Raw genomic sequence first — 17,917 nt, 5'->3', positions numbered from 1 at the left:
TCTCTCTGATTCTTTACCAGTCATTTTTAATCACAAGTGTCCAATCTTAGAAGGAGTCTATCTCAACAAGGGGCCCATTTCTTCTATCCAGATTTTTGTATCCAGGAGTATAAACTCCAATTTTATTTCCATAAGCTTGTCAAATCTGGATATCCCAAATGTCCCCACTTCCAGTTCTGTCCAGTTCTTGTTGTTTCCTTATTCTTGTCGGTCACTCTCCTCCTTTTTGTTTCCCTGTTCTCCCGCAGAAAGGTTCTTTTTCCAAAAGCTTCTAATTCCTCTGCAGAGGCTTGTTATTCAGGAGCAAAACATTACGTCATGTCCCTTTCATTTTCCAACAGATAAATCCATTGTTTCTTGTAGTATGTAGACCTCTGTAGACAAAATAATGTTCCATTTCTGCAGTTTCCCAGGAGATTGAAGGTTCTATTCAACTGTTCAAGTTTCCTAGCAAAAACACATGCAATATCCCTCAGCTCCTCTAGATGGATTACAGTAACTGAGTTCCCTTCCAGATCCCATCCACCAGTCCAAATAGCTTGTTAATCCTTATTTGAAACAATTTGTATCCAATTTATATCCAAATGTAACTGGCAAAGTCCTCAAAACACCGTCTCTATTTTGTTCTTCCGTTTTGACAGCTCTTTGACAGCTGTCAAAACCTCCATTACTCTTCTCCAGGTATTCTCGCAGATCGCTCCAGGGATTCCGGGGGGGTGGGGTTGCTTTTTAATACAAATTCTCCTTTTCTCCTCCAGCTCAAACTTATAATTTTCCCTCGCGAAGTTGTTAGTTCATCAAGATAGGGTTACACTCGATCTTAGTTGTCAAGTCCTTTGTTTTGTCTTTTCTACAATAAAGGGGGGTCTGACTTCCTTTTTCCACCTCCCCCGTTTGCACCAAATTTTAAAAATTTATCCCTCTTTTTAGTCCATAGTCCAATTACTCACGGGTTTTTCTTTTGGATCCAAATTTTCAATAGAAGAAGCTAGCGCTCTCCACCGAATGGCATGCGGCTTCGCTCGGCAGGGGAAGCGGCGGACTCAAAGCACCCCCCCCCGGCGCCCGTTCCTTAGCCTTTAAAAAGGCTCTTTCGCGGGCCGGGGAGGGGCGCAAAGGTGCCAGCCGAGTCACCATGTCCATGGGGCTCCGTGCCCATGGCTTTTGAGGGTCCTCGCGTCGCCGGCGCGGTAGAACCCAACCCCTGCCGAGCCGGCTCCCTCCGGAGCACGGAGGGAGCCCGCCATTCGGCGATGGCGCCAACCCGGAAGTCCCCTGTTACAGAAAATGTTCTTGTCACACTAGTGGATCATCTTTGTTGCAAGGTAGCATGGGGCACTGTGTGCCTGTTCATTTTCCAGTACCCCTCAATGACTTAATATCAACCATGCTATCCTCCTGGTGGGATTGGAAATGCAGGACACACAACTTTTACAGTCCCACTTAGCCTGTTGGGTAGTTCTCAGAAGGCAGTGCGGGGGAGCGCTTATGGGAGTTACCCTTTGGGATGGGATAGGGTTCTATCCTGTCACCCATGCTTTTTGATAACTATATAAAATCAGTGTGAGAAATGTGGTAGAGATTTTGACTTCAGTATCTTCAGTATAGAGTATGCATCTTGCACAGGGGTTATAGAGCGTATATGCAAAAACGTGTATAGTCAAACCATCCCCATGAAACTGCCCCTGTGCAAGCAATCTTACCTTCTAGAGCAACCTAAGGCCCGGGGGCCAGTTGTGGCCCAACTGCCTTCTCAATAAGCCCTGTTATTGATAATTAACACCTGCCATCATGATTCACTTCTTGTGAACATAGCTAAAGACTAGAGCTGTCTTTGAATACTGGAGGTATTTGGAAAATCATGTGTCATATAGGATCTTGTCAGGTGTATCAACTAGGCTTCAGTGTGAAGAGGACAAGGCATGACAGATCCATTTCATTTGGAAGGGGTGCATGACTTCTGAAAATTAGAGAAATACTAGAGATGTTGTGGTTTCCTATTGCTGGAAATGAATTAATTCATAGTTGCCTCTGACATTAGTCACTGTTTACAAGGGTCATGCATACCCTGCTGTGGCTGTTGGGTACTTGCAAGGTCTATTCTGTAAACTAATTATATCTTTTCCCACTCTTTCCTGTTTTACTTCTGTCAGGCATGTCCTCCAAGGAAATTTATGGTAATGAGCTTGAGTGCATTTCTTTCCTTTTTTGCATTACTAATTTAAATACATTAAATCATGCTCAGAGCCCTTAGTTATTGACCTTAGAATCTGTAGGGAATGAAAAATAGATGCATGTTTTAAAATATTTCCAGAAATATAATTTGAGTCCACATTAAAAAGTTTTGTTTATTTGCTAACAGGAAAACTTAAGTTGCTTAAATACTCTTTGATAAAAAGAATAAAAATCTTAAATGAATAGCTAAATAAACCCCAGATAATAAACAGAATTATGCATGTGCCTTATTTTGTGTACCTTAAAAGATAAACTTAATTTTAACAGAGATATATACACATGGTGTTACCCTTGATAAATACTAATACCATTGCGATCTTTTTGTATCTTGCCTGAATGACTTTTCGAAACACTGCATGTGCCCAGGTTGAAATGGAAATGTGCATTATGATATTATCAGCTTCAATTTTCTTTCTTGAATGCGTTGTTGTTCCTTTTACAGATGATTCTTTTGTTAGACCAGTGACTTTCTGGATTGTGGGAGACTTTGACAAGCCATCTGGAAGGCAGCTTTTGTATGATGCTATCAAACACCAGGTATGTAGCGGCCTTTGTTGAAGAAGGGAAGGAAGGAAAGCAGTATTGTCAGCATACCTGGGGAACTGAGCTACACCACCTGATTGTTTTTTGTGCCTTTGAGGGACAGATATGACTAATCGCTAGGCTCTCTGTGTTTAAAGGAAGAGGAACCAATTGTTCTTTCATGCCACCATGCCTTGCTGCACCCTAAGATCTGAGTACCAGAGAGGAGCAAGCCATAATCCTTGGCTTAGCATTATGTTTCAGCCAGGCTTTACTTTGTTTTCTCGTAGCAAAGAAAAATAGATAAACTGAGAACAAACTTTTGTTTATCGTGCTTTGTTTGCACAAACCCTCGTTCAACTATAGTGCTAAGCCCAGGAATGATGGTTTGTTTCTACCCAGCACAAGCAGGAAGCAGGCACAATCAGCTTTCCTCTACATTTAAACACTGCCTTTGTTTGCTGGCCTTCGGTGCTTGTACAAACTGCGTTCTAATGCACATTTTGTTTTTATGCAGAAATCCAGTAACCATGTCCGGATTGGCGTGATCAGCAACCCAAGTGAAGACCCAACCAGCAACAACACAATCATTGCTAGGGCTATATGGGCAGCCTTACAGACGCAAACATCTAACAATGCCAAGAACTTCATCACAAAATTAGCCAAGGAAGAGAATGCAAAGATGCTGGAGGCTGGCGCTGATATTACGGAATTTGCTGTTGGAGTAAGTACAAGCTGGCTTTTGCTGTGAGGTGGTACACTAGTAAAATGGAGCAGCAGTACCCATTTCCTTTTTTAATTTACAGCTTTCCTGTCTTGTCTCTGAACTTACTTTTACTCAGGGTCTCTTTTCTTTCAGGGTATGGATATTGATATTTTCAAGGAAGCTTTTGACTCTCCTAAAGTGGATTTTGTTCTTTCACATACCATGTACTCCAGGGATGTTCTTAAACTGAAGAAAGGGCAGAGGGCAGTGATCAGCAATGGCAGGGTAAGCTGGATTCTCCCCCCCCCCCCCCCGCCGCAAAGAGAGCTTTTTCACTTCCAGGAAACTGTTTCAACATGCTTAGCCCGCCTAATTCTCCACACTTGAGGGAGTTGAGAATTTTAACTTTGCATATTAGTCAATAAAAATAATGGGATCCAGTCTTTTGATTTGAGATGTCTTTGAAAATTAGTTGGAGCTGAAAATTACCAGTACATGATAGGTCTTTGTTTAGGGTGGCATTAATAGCAGGGTTCACTTTACTTTCATTGAGCTACTTCCTATATAATTTTTAAAGTCCTGTAATGGAAGGCCCAAAAAAGGTTGAATGTTGTATTACATAGAAGTGTATGATTTCATACTTTGGGAAATGAACAGAGTTTTCCATATATTTGAGTAATGTATCTTGGAGCATGGAATTTTATTGTTTACACCTGTTTATCCTAATAAGCCCCACATCCGTGTGTGTGTGTGTGTGTGTGTGTGTGTGTGTGTGTGAAAGCCACCTTGAATAATTAACAGCAGCATTCAGCTTCTCAGAATGAAACACTTTCCCACAGCAGTCCTCTGGGAATGCATAACTAATGGATCCAAAGAGCACTTTGGTGGCTGTTCTAATGTACTGCATTTGTCTTAGCGGTAAGAATAAAAAAGGCAGCAGTGTCAATTATAAGTAGTCTATTTTGCTTTCCCTGAAATTCGGTTTTTCTTAACTGATTGGCAGTGAAATGGTTTTGATCATAAGAAAATTTGCTTCCTTGCCATATTTATATAATACTTTTCAGTTTAACAAAGCCCCCAGGGCTTCTGACAATATCTGTACTAAAAAAAAAAAACTTTTGCAAAAAACAACAACCAACCAGATGATAAATAAGAATGCATTATCTGTAACTGCTGTTTTAAAACAGGTGCACTGGCTGCCAGTCAGTTTTTGGGCCCAATTTGAGGTGCTCATGTTAGTGTTTAAAACCTTAAATGACTTAGGCCCCAAATGTTTGAGAAACCACCTCATTTCCTGTGGACTTTCTTGGATGTTAAGATCAGCAGAGGGGGCCCTCTTGGTACCTCTGCCTCCTCAGACGTTTGGCAGGGAGTAAGACAAAGATGGCCTGGGAGAGGGCGTTCTCTGTGACAGCCCTAAGTTGTAGAATTCCCTTCCCACAGAGGTGTGTCTTGTCATCTCTGGCCCTCAGCACTTGAGATGTGTGTTTTCAGCATCCATTCTATCCCTGTGACTATAATTTGTTTTAAGCCTTTTTAATACTGAATTTTAAATTATTGTAACCCATCCCAGACCTGCTGGTGAAGAGTGTGTAATAAATTTAATAACAGTAGCAGTAGCAGGAGTAGTAGTAGTAGTAGAAAAGCACAAATATGCTTCTCGCAGGAGCGCATTACAGAGCCTTTGAGGCAGCACCAAAATGGCCCTGTCTTGTGTGACCACTTCACTTTCATGAAGTGAAAGCCAAGACCTCAGATGTTGACCTCATTGGGAAGGTTCATATGGTAGGAAGCAATTGACACAGTTGCACGTGCAACGACGGACAATGTGAAATTTTGAAGTAGTGAATATTTGACTGGTTAAATTCTGAACAGTAATATGAGTTGGATTACTGTGTGCATCACAGGGGGTGAGTAATTATGGTCCCGCCACAGTTTTCTTCACTTTCCTTGACCGTCTTACTGCTCTAATGCAACCTAATTTTCCATTTTATCTTTAGATAATTGGGCCATTGGAAGATGGTGAGCTTTTTAACCAGGATGACTTTCACTTGTTGGAGAATATTATTTTAAAGACTTCTGGGCAGAAAATAAAATCTCACGTTCAGGAGCTAGGGGTGGAGGAAGATCTGTAAGTAAAAATGAGCCAATGACAGTTTGAAAATTGGGGATTCCATTTGTTCATTTGATTTCTATAAGTAGGAACAGAGTAGATGAGGGAGATTCTTTTTATTTTTGTACTAGTACAAAATACCAGTTTTTAGGTTCCAAGTAAGTTCTCATAATGGGTTGGATTCTATGAACCGAGGGCAGACTTCCTCTTGCGGAACAGGGCCTTTCTGCCTTTCCCCTCCCAAGCCGTACTTGAAGACTGGGAAACTTTCCGGTGGGGTTTGCAGCATTGGAGGGGGGGGGTTATATTCACAGAAGCAGTGCAAGTACAAAGGCAGGGTCATTCAATTTGTGCTGGATCCAAACTAGTTACTATTTTATCTTTTGCTAAAACATCTAGTGTGTCTTTGGCTTCCATATTAAAAATATCACTTGATTAGGCCATTTTAGCATGGAAAGCAAATATCTGAGCAGATGGAATTTGTCTCTGTAGTGCAAGTGATCTTGTAATGAAGGTGGATGCTCTTCTGTCTGCTCAGCCAAAAGGAGAGGCAAGAATTGAATACCACTTCTTTGAGGACCGATACAGGTAAATATATGGATATAGATAGTCTGCTTTTATGTATATGGGTTATGTAAATTGCTTTATAATCTTCAAAAAGCTTCACATTAACTTGGGGTTTTTTTATTTGCTAGAATTAGAGAATGCTAATACATCATTTGGGATGTAAGACTAAATAGGAAATTGATTGCTTCTCCCTATGCGTTGACAATTCAATCTCTGTTTATAGAAGGCATTGATGAATATATTATGCACTTCTTGGTGGGAGCGGGGGTAGGCGTTGCTTATATTTCTCTCATGGGCTAAAACATAACATGCAAATGTCAGTTTGTATTTTTTTCTTTTTCTTTAGCGCAATTAAATTAAGACCAAAGGAAGGAGAGACGTATTTTGACGTTGTGGCTGTTGTGGACCCTGCTACCAGGGATGCACAAAGACTTGCTCCACTACTAATGGTGTGAATATGTTATTAGTTTGCAGTATAACCAGTAGCTGAAGAATGTTTCATAATATACTGAACATTACCTTTCCTTATCTTGATATAGAAGGTTGTTTTCATCACTCTTGAAAACACATTGCCTTTTGTGTAAAGCTTAATATCCGGAACTTAAGTTGTTTTACATTGGAAAGTAATTATTATCAATATGGAGAAGACTAAAACATTTAAGGTGGTTATTTAAATAAAATATAACCTGTTTAATGGGAACCTCAGCTCATCATGTAACAAGATTTTCTGTTTCTCCCCTCTAATCACTTCCTTTTAAAAATCGATCCTTCTAACCTTTCTCTTTCATCCCAGATCGTTTCTAAATAACCTTAGTGTGGCTGCTGCACAGAAAGTTATCTGAGCATTTCAGCTTTAGCTAGCCAATAGAAAGAGACAAATTTGCAGATTTGCAGGGCATTGTGAGAAATGTACACAATTAGCTGTGAATTTAACTTTCTCTGTCCCTTGTTTTGTTTTAAGGTATTGAACAAACTAATAAACATGAACCTCAGAGTTTTTATGAATTGCCAGTCCAAACTCTCTGACATGCCTTTGAAAAGGTGAGGAATGGCTAACTTTATAAAATGTAATCAAGTGGGAAGCAAAACTACACTGCTTATTAAAAAATACTGCAAGTTTGCCTCTTGATACTACTGTTAGAAAACTGTAGATTCAAACTGTGTGGGCAGGGCTGTGTGAGTTTCAAGAGAGCTGCATTAGCCTCCACTTCAATTGAGGTGTGATTTCCATATTGGAAGGAATATTGCCTCCACATAAATTTTGTTTTGTGATCTTAGGCTTCTTTTCATTGATAAAAGCCATCCTATGTTCTGTCAGCTTTGTAGTAGATCTGCAGAAATTACGAAAATTAATCCTTATTACAATAAAGGTTCATGCAATGGGGGTTGGGACTTTTCTCTTCATGTCACAGTTTTTTTGTGCATAATGGAATGTCAATCTTCAGGATGGCATTTCAGGAGACTGCTGAAAGAGAGTGAAGTTTCTGACTCATTTCGGTCTTCTACTTTCTGATGCTTTGGTGTTGTTGCTAACATAGGAATTCAATTCTCTATTTTACGCCCCAGTCATTGTTTTGTTTTTAATAGAAGCACAGAAAGGCGAAGAAAGGAATGAGTAATATGAGAGGCGCATAGTTTTTAAAAATGCTTGGCTTGAGTTTTGTTAGGAAAAGGAAAAGCTGAGGCACATCTTCAAGCACCAGAACCTAGAAGGTTGTTTGCTTGTGGGGTTCCAACAGTATGCTTTTTCAAAGCCGTGTATCTTAAATGCTAGGCATGCAGAGGCTATCAAGGTTACAGATTTGAAAGGCATAACATAAAGACAATTGACTGTGACACCTGCAGGATTTGAGATTAAAACATTCTGATACTTGTCATTTTTAAATTTTAGTTTTTATCGCTACGTTTTGGAGCCAGAAATAACTTTCAGTGCAGAGAAACACTTCGTTCCTGGCCCAGTAGCCAAATTCTTGGATATGCCCCAGTCCCCCTTGTTTACTTTGAATCTAAACACGCCTGAGAGCTGGATGGTGGAGTCAGTAAGGACACCATATGATCTTGACAACATTTATTTAGCGGAGGTAAGTCCAGTCAATGTGTGTGTCCCAATCTGAAGAGGAGGGTTCATTTCAGAATTTATACTACTACTACTAGTAATTATAATAAATAAAAATATTTATACCCCATGCATCTGGCTGGGTTGCAAACAAAACCATTTAATCAACTTTAGCCTTAATTTCAGGTTAAAACTGCTCTGATTAACTGGTGCGGCTAAATTTGGAGAGCAAACTGCACAAACACACTCCTCCCTTTGCCAAATGTTTGTTTGTTTGTTTGTTTGTTTCAGGGCAGACCACTGTGCCTTGCCTGATAGCAGCAAGAACCACAAGCAACTGAAGCCAGTTGTGCTCAGTTGAAATCAGTGCAGATCATTTTCTTGCATGAGGTTTCCCCACCATGCATATGGGAGTTCTTATTAATAAGCCATTTTGCTGCTGTTGTATTACTTTTAAGAAAGGGGTGGGGGCCCTGGGGACCTCCAGGTGCTCTTGGACTTTATCTGCCACCAGCCTCAGCTTTTACCTTGTTATGTTTTTTGACTGCTTAAAAAATGTGTTTTCCTTTTCCCAGGTGGAGAGTGTTGTGGCAGCTGAGTATGAGTTAGAGCACCTCCTTTTGGAAGGGCACTGCTATGATATCACGACAGGGCAGCCACCGCGAGGGCTACAGTTCACACTGGGAACATCAACAAACCCCGTGGTTGTCGACACCATTGTTATGGCCAATTTAGTAAGCGACTATTTTCCTCACTGAATTAAAGTGGAAAATCCTGTTGAAACAGATCTGAGTGCTCCAATTGGCCACTCAAGTGACTTATGCTTTTAATATGGGAAGAGGCAAGCCTAAATTTTCTGGTGTTGGAAGTGCCTAATTCCTAAGGTCTAATTTGAAGACAGAGTTAACAGAGCATTCTGATTGTGGGTTGGCCATCATATTCTCGGGAGCTTGTTTGCTGTGTTACCACTGCTAATTAAGGGAAGCATTTTATTCTCTCTCATCTTGATGTGATGCTCAGTACTAAGCAAGTTATCTATCACGGGTATTTGTCTTTTCTCTTTTCCCTTCACAGGGCTACTTCCAGCTGAAAGCCAATCCTGGTTCCTGGTTTCTGAGACTTAGAAAGGGAAGGTCTGATGATATCTACAGAATTTACAGGTGAGGTGGTAAAAAGCATTACTCTTGGGTTTGTATGTTTTTGGTTAAAATCCATTTGGGCTAGTATTGTCTTTCAGCATGGCATTGTGTTGAGCAGGGGGTTTTTCTCTCTTACTTGGCAATACACGAGTTCACATCTGGGTTCTCTTCACCTCCCGAAGCTAACAAATTAGGAATTGTGTGAAATGTGTTTCATGTTTTCAGTTTATATTTCTTTCTGAAATACTTGGGAGGCGTACTGTGAAGGAAAAGCATTGTTTGATATAGGTCCATGATGAAAAGTAGGAAAGAATTAGCAGAACTAGTAACAAAACAGCACTCCTCCTACAGTGATTATTGAGCTAATTTAATTTAATTATTCTGATCAATTTTAGCCACGATGGTACAGATTCTCCACCAGATGCCAGTGATGTTGTTGTTGTTATCAACAATTTCAAGAGCAAAATTATTAAAGTGAAGGTGAGTTTGAAAAAGACACAATAAAAGTAGTAATTACAGCAACATTTGTTTAAATGCACACACTCACCGCATATTTATAAAAAAAATATGGCAATGTTTGCCCTCCTATAGAGGACTTTCTGGACAAAACAGAGAAATGCAATCCTTTAAAGTTTCGGGTAAGTTAGGAGATGGGGCAACATCTGAATAATCATCCATAATGCAACACCTCTTCCTAGAATTTATACTTCCCAGCTTATTAGAAGAGCAAAAGGAAGCTCCATTTGGCTCCTTATTTGTCTGTTAGGTAGGAGCATCTGCCCTACAAATGCTCTGCCAACTCACAGAATGGGATGCTGATGTGGAGAAGGAGTCATTGGAAACCAAGCTTTCACACACCCCATGAACAGAAGGGGGTAGGGAAAGATGCAAACGGAAGGGTGGCCTATATATACAGAACTACACACTGCAGGTCCTAGAATATATTTAATAACCTTTTGTGTTTGAATATAGTTGCCAAACCTGCAATTCTGAGTTTACTTGTATACATCAAGGATGGGGAGACTGTGGCCCTCCAGATGATGGCTTCCAAATCCCTTCGGCCCGAGCTGGCGTGGTCAGAGATCAGGGATGAAAGGCTCTGCAGTCCTGGGAGGTCACAGGTTCCCCACCCCTGACATATATTAAAGAGGAAGTGCGCCCACCTTTTCGTCTAGTATTTCTCATCATGCGAGGTAATCCAGAAGTGATATTGTAGGAGATGCAGTTTACTCGAATTGAATGTTTCACCTTTCCTTCAAGCCAAAGAGCTAGCTGGAATTTCACTTTGAGATTCCTTAGCCAAACACATCCTCCCTGCCCCTCAAGGTGTCATTGTCTACAATTTACTTGGTAGTGTGGCACAATTCTAATTGGGGGGAAAACACAAAATGTATCAAGCCAGATGGTGTTTCAAAAGAAGCTTTTAGTAAGAAGCTTAAGCTAATTCACTGTTCTTTCTTCACAGGTTCAGAAGAAATTGGATATGCTGAATGAAGATTTGCTAAGTGATGGAACAAACGAAAACGAATCTGGATTTTGGGAATCTCTTAAATGGTGAGCATGGGTGTCTTCATTCACTGCCTTTCAAGTTTGCTAACCTGAAAGATTCCTTGATCCTTGTAGCTGCTACAGAATACATATAATCCTGATGTGTCTCGTTATAATTAAATACCACATGACTAAATTTAGAGTACTTTTTAATTTTTTGATTAAAAATGACTTGATCCCATCCTTTCATAGGAGTAGGTATTGCTTTGCCACTAAATCAAATGTGAATAAATTTGAGAAGAGTTGTAATGCTGTCTGCAGAATTGTTCATTGTTTTTTCAGCGAGTGTGATTAACGTTTGGTGGCAGGAGCTTCCATTGGAAAGTTCTATGAAATCAGCGCATTTGTTTTTGAATGGAATGTTTCACATTCAAAAGAGGCTGGATTTTCTGTCTTTAGGTTTCCCATCTTGAGGTTATGATAATATGAAGCATCCCAGGCAGGCAGGCAATGCCTGCTACAGTCCCAAGAAGTGTTGGTTAGGTAGAGAATATAGAGTGGAAGTGTAAACCTGGCTGTCTTATGTGATGTTGCAGTATAAACATTGCTCTCCCCCCCTCCTTTTTAAGGGGCTTCACGGGCGGACAGAAGAAAGAAGAGGTGAAGCAGGAAAAGGATGATGTGATCAACATATTTTCTGTGGCATCAGGGCATCTATATGAGAGATTTCTCCGGTTAGTCTAGACTCAAATTGGAAAGCATATTACTACTACTTGTAAACCACAGTTTGAGAGACTCTGTATATAACCTTTATAGGCTACATTTCTGCATTCCAGGGGGTTGGAGTAGATGACCCTTCAGGTCTCTTCCAACTCTATGGTTCTGTGTACCTGGAATATAAGACCATATATGTAAAAACCTTGTGGGGTTTCCCCCCGTATGAATATAGCCATAATGCAGCACCAAAAAAACACCATAACTTGCCTTATGGTATGTATTATTAAGATACAATTGGTCAAAGTATGCTGATATAGCAAGGGTCATATAATATTGATCTTCTCGTGGTGCCATCAGTAATTTCATGAATACAAATTGCCTGAAGGAGCGAGATGTGAGAGCAGGACACTGTACGCTGCTAATTTGGGTTAGTTCTAGATTTATTTATTTATTTTTAAATCACCTTTGCCTGTCTATTGCCTTAACAGGATAATGATGCTATCGGTGCTGAAACACACACAAACTCCAGTGAAGTTCTGGTTCCTGAAGAACTATTTGTCACCTACGTTTAAGGTTTGTTGTAAGAACTTGCTTTATATTTTCTTTGTTGGAAGCCTGAAGCTTCCCAGCCCCTCTCCCTCTACTATGTCTGTTTCTGTGTATCTTCAGCTACTTGCACGTGCACCTTTATCATTGAGAGATTAGTGGTAGTAATTTTATTTATTAAATTAATTAAGTTATTTTCTCAAAAACAAGACCCGAGCCAACTTAGAAAGCATTTAAAATATACAAGAGACAATAGATGCTTGTTGTCATGTTTATATCCTGCTCTTCCTCCCAAAGCAGCCCAAGGAGGAATAAATATCTGGTTCCTTTAAGGTTTTGATTGGGTTTTGTTTTTGTGTTGCTATAAGCATAAAGTACAGTGGACGCTCGGGTTGTGAACGTGATCTGTTTGGGATGCATGTTCGCAACCTGCAGCGTCCGCAACCCGCAGCGGCGCGTCTGCGCATGCGCGGGTTGCAATGCGGCGCTTATGCACAAAGCGCTATTGCCGAAACCTGGAAGTAACCCATTCCAGTACTTCCGGGTTTTGGCGGTCCGCAACCCCCCCAAAAAACGCAACCTGAAGTGTCTCTAACCCGAGGTATGACTGTACTTTAAATATCATTTTGTATCAGAAACTGTTGGTACCACAAAGCATTATTTTGTTCCAGGAATTCATCCCATATATGGCTGAAAAATACAATTTCCAGTATGAACTAGTCCAGTACAAATGGCCACGATGGCTTCACCAGCAAACAGAGAAGCAGCGCATCATCTGGGGTTACAAAATTCTTTTTCTGGATGTGCTGTTCCCCCTTGCTGTTGATAAATTCCTGTTTGTAGATGCTGACCAGGTAAGTGGTCTTCAAGCTTCAAAAATTACCAGGTCAGTGCCATACATCTTTGCCGGCACGTGCAAGAGGGTACTCTCAGAAAAGTGCAGTAAAATGGAGAAATTAGCAACCAGGGAATAAACGCTCTGGGAGGCAAAACACAGCAATTCTTGTGCCTTCAGTAGATGTTAGGCCTATCCCATATCTCTACTAACACCTGCTTGTGGCTGATTGCTCTTTCTCTCCACCCAGAGCCCATGTTAGGATGGTGGAAGGAAGCTGTACAGTTCCCAGGAGGAGGGAAGGAAGAGTTCATTGCCATCTTGGGTCATGTTCAGTTAGAGAAACAGGGCAGATCCTGATTTGGTAAAGCGGGTCTGGAGTTGTTCCCATCTATGGCAGTGGCCTTGGTAGTGGAGATGAGAGCGAAGTTGAGAAGCCAGGACTGTCACGTGTATCTCACCTGTCAATCTTGATGGGCCTTTAGTTCATAACTCTCATAACCTTTGGAGGTTGTAGTCCCACATTCTCAACAGAACTGAAAGTGGGGTATGAATGACTTTTCTTTAGATTGTGCGTACAGACCTCAAGGAGCTAAGAGATTTCAACTTGGACGGGGCCCCTTACGGTTACACACCATTCTGTGAAAGTCGCAGAGAGATGGATGGATACAGATTCTGGAAGTCAGGATACTGGGCAAGTCACTTGGCAGGAAGAAAATACCACATCAGGTGATAGAAGTTTGTTGTTCCTGATACTGTGCTGCTGCTTGCTTCTTCTTCTTTTTTAATAGTACTACCTGAAAGCGCTGCATCATCCAACTGCTGTTGTCTAGTGATGGTGAAATGGTGTTGAAAATATGTGTGTGTGTGTAGGATTTGTGCCTCTTGTATTGGAAGTTCCATCACAAAATGAAGAGTGTCCATTTGACATTTTAGACAATAGTAGTCTATTTCTTGTATGCTTTCCTTTTATAGACACAAATCTTCATTGTCATAGGTTAATTTATCATAAGACAAATGGGTTTACCTTTGACAGGAACAAATGCAAATAGATTAATGTGATGCATTCTGTTTTTTAGAACATTCATCCAATTTGCCTGCTTGTGATATATTTATTTTGAGAATCTTATCTGTGCATTTTGCATTTTACCTCCTAAGGTAGCAGTCAATGAAACAGTTGCTCTCTTTGTTCTTAGTGCTCTCTATGTTGTGGATTTGAAGAAGTTCCGGAAGATAGCTGCTGGGGATCGGCTTAGAGGACAATATCAAGGCCTGAGCCAGGATCCCAACAGTCTCTCCAACCTTGATCAGGTACTTGTTATGCTTTCATTACAGTTTTGTGTTTTTTAAAATAAATTTAAACAACTTAATTTTTAAAGCATCTGCAGAATTCTATCTTTTGGAAAGCTGCAGGGTCAGCACATAGGTACCGTGTTCTTTGCTCTATAAGACGCACCAGACCACAAGACGCACCTAGTTTTTGGAGGAGGAAAACAAGAAAAAAAATATTCTGAATCTCAGAAGCCAGAACAGCAAGAGGGATCGCTGCGCAGTGAAAGCAGCGATCCCTCTTGCTGTTCTGGCTTCTGGGATATCTGCGCAGCCTGCATTCGCTCCATAAGACGCACACAGATTTCCCCTTACTTTTTAGGAGGAGAAAAGTGAGCCTTATAGAGCAAAAAATACGGTAATTAAGATGGGTGCTTGATGGCAGGACACATATTGAGGTTGGTATGGAGGCAAAATAGGACACATAAAGCACTAGTGGCAGATGAATGGCCAAGTGGAACTCAATAACCATAAACTGAAGGGACCTTCTGTGGCATGTGGGCTCTAAGACTGGTGTGACAACCAAGTGTATCAGTTGTGGGACAGGAGGAAACGTGGTCACTTAGATGGAACTAGAGCTCTTTGCTTTTAAAAGCCAATAATTTATGGTTTGATAGTTGCCAGGCTTGAAAAAGAAAAACAGCTAGATACTGAGGGCTCACAAATTCTCATTCTGTCCAATGTCTTCATGTTGTTATAACTGTAATCCATCATTCTTGTCTCTTCTTCATGAATCTTTTATGGTCTGAAAACCACATGGGTGATCTCAGCTAGATTTGTGTTCCAGCGTATAATTTTTTTTTGGTCATGTTTTTGCTGTTTAAGTTTGGAGGGCTGTTTGTTTGTGTTCATGCTTGCTTTTCCAGGATTTCTTGTACCCGCACTATTCTTAGTTTTCATATGATTACTGGGTTAAAAGAACTGCAATTTTGTTTTCCTTCCAACAGGACTTGCCAAACAACATGATCCATCAGGTGCCCATTAAATCACTCCCGCAAGAGTGGCTTTGGTGTGAAACGTGGTGCGATGATGCTTCAAAGAAAAGAGCAAAAACCATTGATCTGGTAAGACTCCTTTGTACACAACAAAGCAGGAAGGGGCACGTGCCACATATCAGTAAGATTTCAGTGTGTTTAAATTCTGTAATTTTATCACAGCAGTAAGGGTACTTTCTCTAGCTTTCCTGCTTTCATACTTTTTCAAAGAAAAACTTCATCAGTTAAATAAGGGGGGTGTTGTGTTCAGATTTTGCATTCCCAGGAGGTAATTTAATCTCCAAAGACTGGCCTGGGGACCAAAAGCATCAATTGTGACCTCTTAGTAAAGTTGTTGCCTTCTGGCAGTGAGTGCTTCACAATTGTGGACCATATGCAACCTGGCATAGCAATGCATATGTATGAAACTATGTTCAGGGATCTCAGACCCATCCCCTAAATTTTGTGGAACTCTACAGTGTTTAAATTGGAAAAACTGCAACCGTTGTTAGTGGCCTGGTTCGCATATCACATTAGACCATATTTAAATACAAGCTATGGTTTAATTTAGTAACAAAGGTTTGTTTGGAAAGAAACAAACCACAAGCTCAAGCCCAGACTCTGACTTGCTTCCCAGCACGCCAGGTATTCCTATTAAACCATAGTTTACTTTAACTATGGTTTTAACATGGCATGTGAATCAGACCAATAACAGTGAAATTAAAATAGAATGAGCAGCATAGTTTCGCTGTCCAATCATATTCAGGGCTTGAGCTACACAGGCACTGTTCAGTAAGTTTTCCCTGTATGTGTGAAAGGCCACAGATTTATTGGCAATGACTTATGTGTTGTGTTGTGTTGCAGTGCAACAACCCAATGACCAAAGAGCCAAAGCTGCAGGCGGCGATGAGAATCGTCCCTGAGTGGCAGGACTACGATCAAGAAATTAAGCAGCTTTTTAGGCGTTTCCACGAAGAAAAAGAATCGGGAGCGCTTTTTGAGACAAATGAAACTAAACCACAAAGTCGAGAAGGTAATTGGTTTCCCTCACTGCTTTTAAGATGCAGCTGTTACCTGTACACCTGAGGTCAGGTGTGCCTGCTGATGGAGTTGTCTGCCCATTTCCTAAGACACAAAAGCTCAAATTGGACCATTTTAAGGCATAAATGCAGAAAATATACTATAGTGAGCCATTTAAACTTCAACCTGTGATAACTGACTATGCAGGTTTTATTGTGCCAAAGGTGAGACGTCTGCACTAGAAGAAATGGTAGTCAGTCCCTCAGTTATTTTGACCTTTGGAAAATCAGTATATTAACTGCTTTTTAAAAAGTGGTTCTAAAGTCATGGTTATGTAACTTTCATACATATTCCCCCTCTCCACTTCTCTTCCACAGAAATGGCAGCGCATATGGAATTATGATCTATGGTGACCCACCATGTGAGACTATTTCATAGACAATTTTTCTATCAAATGCTAGTTTTTTCTAGTATGTTTGCAAGACTGCTAAGAAAAACTGAAGGGGAGGGTGACAAGCTGTATTACACATGATTCGAATTTGATTTTGGCTGATGGAATAGAATCTGGATGATTGGGATTAGCGGAACTATCTTTCTTTACGCCTGCAAGAGATGGAGGAGCCCACAGAGGACTATACAGTTTTGGAAATGATTCATGTATGCTGAAAAGCAGCAAGTCTCTTCATCTATTTTTTGGCTACTGCACCACTGGACATCGAGATTCTGGGTCACCTCTGCCTTTCTCAGGAGCCCAGAAGAAAGGTACTACTCTGAGAGGGTAAAACCTTGAGAATACACAGGCACTGCCCTCCTTTGTGGATTGAGGTAGGGCCAACTCTTTCAGGTTTGAACAGGGCTTGTTGTCATGCCTTGAATCGAATTACACAGGTATAGATGTCAAACGGATTCAGGTTTTTTTAAAAAAGAAAATTACACCTTCAGTTCTGGAAGAACTACAGTTCCTTCTATTTAAAATGCATTGTGAATAACTCATTCGTTGTAAGGCAAAATTTCAAAGCAACCCAGCCAACTTCAAGAAATATACATTACAAATGAATGCATATTTTAATGAAGCAAACTGTGTGGGGCATCTAATATTTTTTTCATTGCAGACCTAAGAGAGTTGTTATTGAAGACTGCAAAATTAGTAGGGCATTAAGACTTCTGTGAATTTGTGGCTCTCATGAATGTACTTTTGTTTATGCAAAACTGTGGAAGCTTTTTGATTTTGTAAGTTTCATAAGTTTATTTTCCCTCAAACACAAGAGTGATTTCAGGTCAATAAAGCCTTAGAGTTCCTAAATCTTACACTCTAATCCTCCTCTTGTGGGCTCCATGCCCTTCCTAATTGCTTCATTTCAGTTTTTCCTTAAATGCTTCTTACTATAAAATGTCAGTCTTCTTTTGCTTTCACACTTTCCAAATTCTGTTTGGGCCAGGTTTCCAGCTGCGGAAAACATTTCCCTCTAGAAAACTGACCTTTGAAGGAGATAACCAACCTTGTACTTTACTCTGTTTTCTATCTCGAATAACTCCCCCTCCACCGCCACAATCTCCATTTCATATGAAGTAGGCAAGTCTGGCACAAAACCACCATGTTTGAGATGTACTAAACAGCCATTTGTGATTGTAAAATCTTGTCAAATCACCACAGAAAGTATCAAACCAGG

General features: G+C 40.5%; 1 protein-coding gene across 2 annotated transcripts in view; it reads left to right on the top strand.

Moving 5' to 3' along the window:
• Window positions 1-17,550, top strand: part of UGGT1 (UDP-glucose glycoprotein glucosyltransferase 1) — a 39,561-nt gene extending 22,011 nt beyond the window's left edge. Inside the window, exons 21-41 of one of the 2 annotated variants that reach the window (XM_083740201.1) lie at window positions 2,154-2,177; window positions 2,678-2,772; window positions 3,275-3,481; window positions 3,617-3,748; window positions 5,464-5,594; window positions 6,069-6,164; window positions 6,490-6,592; window positions 7,105-7,184; window positions 8,035-8,224; window positions 8,775-8,933; window positions 9,274-9,359; window positions 9,734-9,818; window positions 10,804-10,892; window positions 11,456-11,560; window positions 12,032-12,116; window positions 12,761-12,943; window positions 13,493-13,653; window positions 14,121-14,235; window positions 15,201-15,317; window positions 16,092-16,260; window positions 16,625-17,550. In XM_083740201.1, coding sequence (XP_083596327.1) covers window positions 2,154-2,177; window positions 2,678-2,772; window positions 3,275-3,481; window positions 3,617-3,748; window positions 5,464-5,594; window positions 6,069-6,164; window positions 6,490-6,592; window positions 7,105-7,184; window positions 8,035-8,224; window positions 8,775-8,933; window positions 9,274-9,359; window positions 9,734-9,818; window positions 10,804-10,892; window positions 11,456-11,560; window positions 12,032-12,116; window positions 12,761-12,943; window positions 13,493-13,653; window positions 14,121-14,235; window positions 15,201-15,317; window positions 16,092-16,260; window positions 16,625-16,650 — 2,438 coding nt within the window. In that variant the 3' untranslated portion in view covers window positions 16,651-17,550. The remainder of the gene's footprint in view (window positions 1-2,153; window positions 2,178-2,677; window positions 2,773-3,274; window positions 3,482-3,616; window positions 3,749-5,463; window positions 5,595-6,068; window positions 6,165-6,489; window positions 6,593-7,104; window positions 7,185-8,034; window positions 8,225-8,774; window positions 8,934-9,273; window positions 9,360-9,733; window positions 9,819-10,803; window positions 10,893-11,455; window positions 11,561-12,031; window positions 12,117-12,760; window positions 12,944-13,492; window positions 13,654-14,120; window positions 14,236-15,200; window positions 15,318-16,091; window positions 16,261-16,624) is intronic. The other variant, XM_083740202.1, reaches the window with a different exon arrangement.
• Window positions 17,551-17,917: the final 367 nt, after the last annotated feature.

Source organism: Podarcis gaigeae, assembly GCF_964106915.1.
Source record: "Podarcis gaigeae genome assembly, chromosome: 5".
Lineage (NCBI taxonomy): Eukaryota > Metazoa > Chordata > Lepidosauria > Squamata > Lacertidae > Podarcis > Podarcis gaigeae.
The sequence above is the reverse complement of the archived record's forward strand: the minus strand, read 5'-3'. Positions and strand labels throughout refer to the sequence as shown.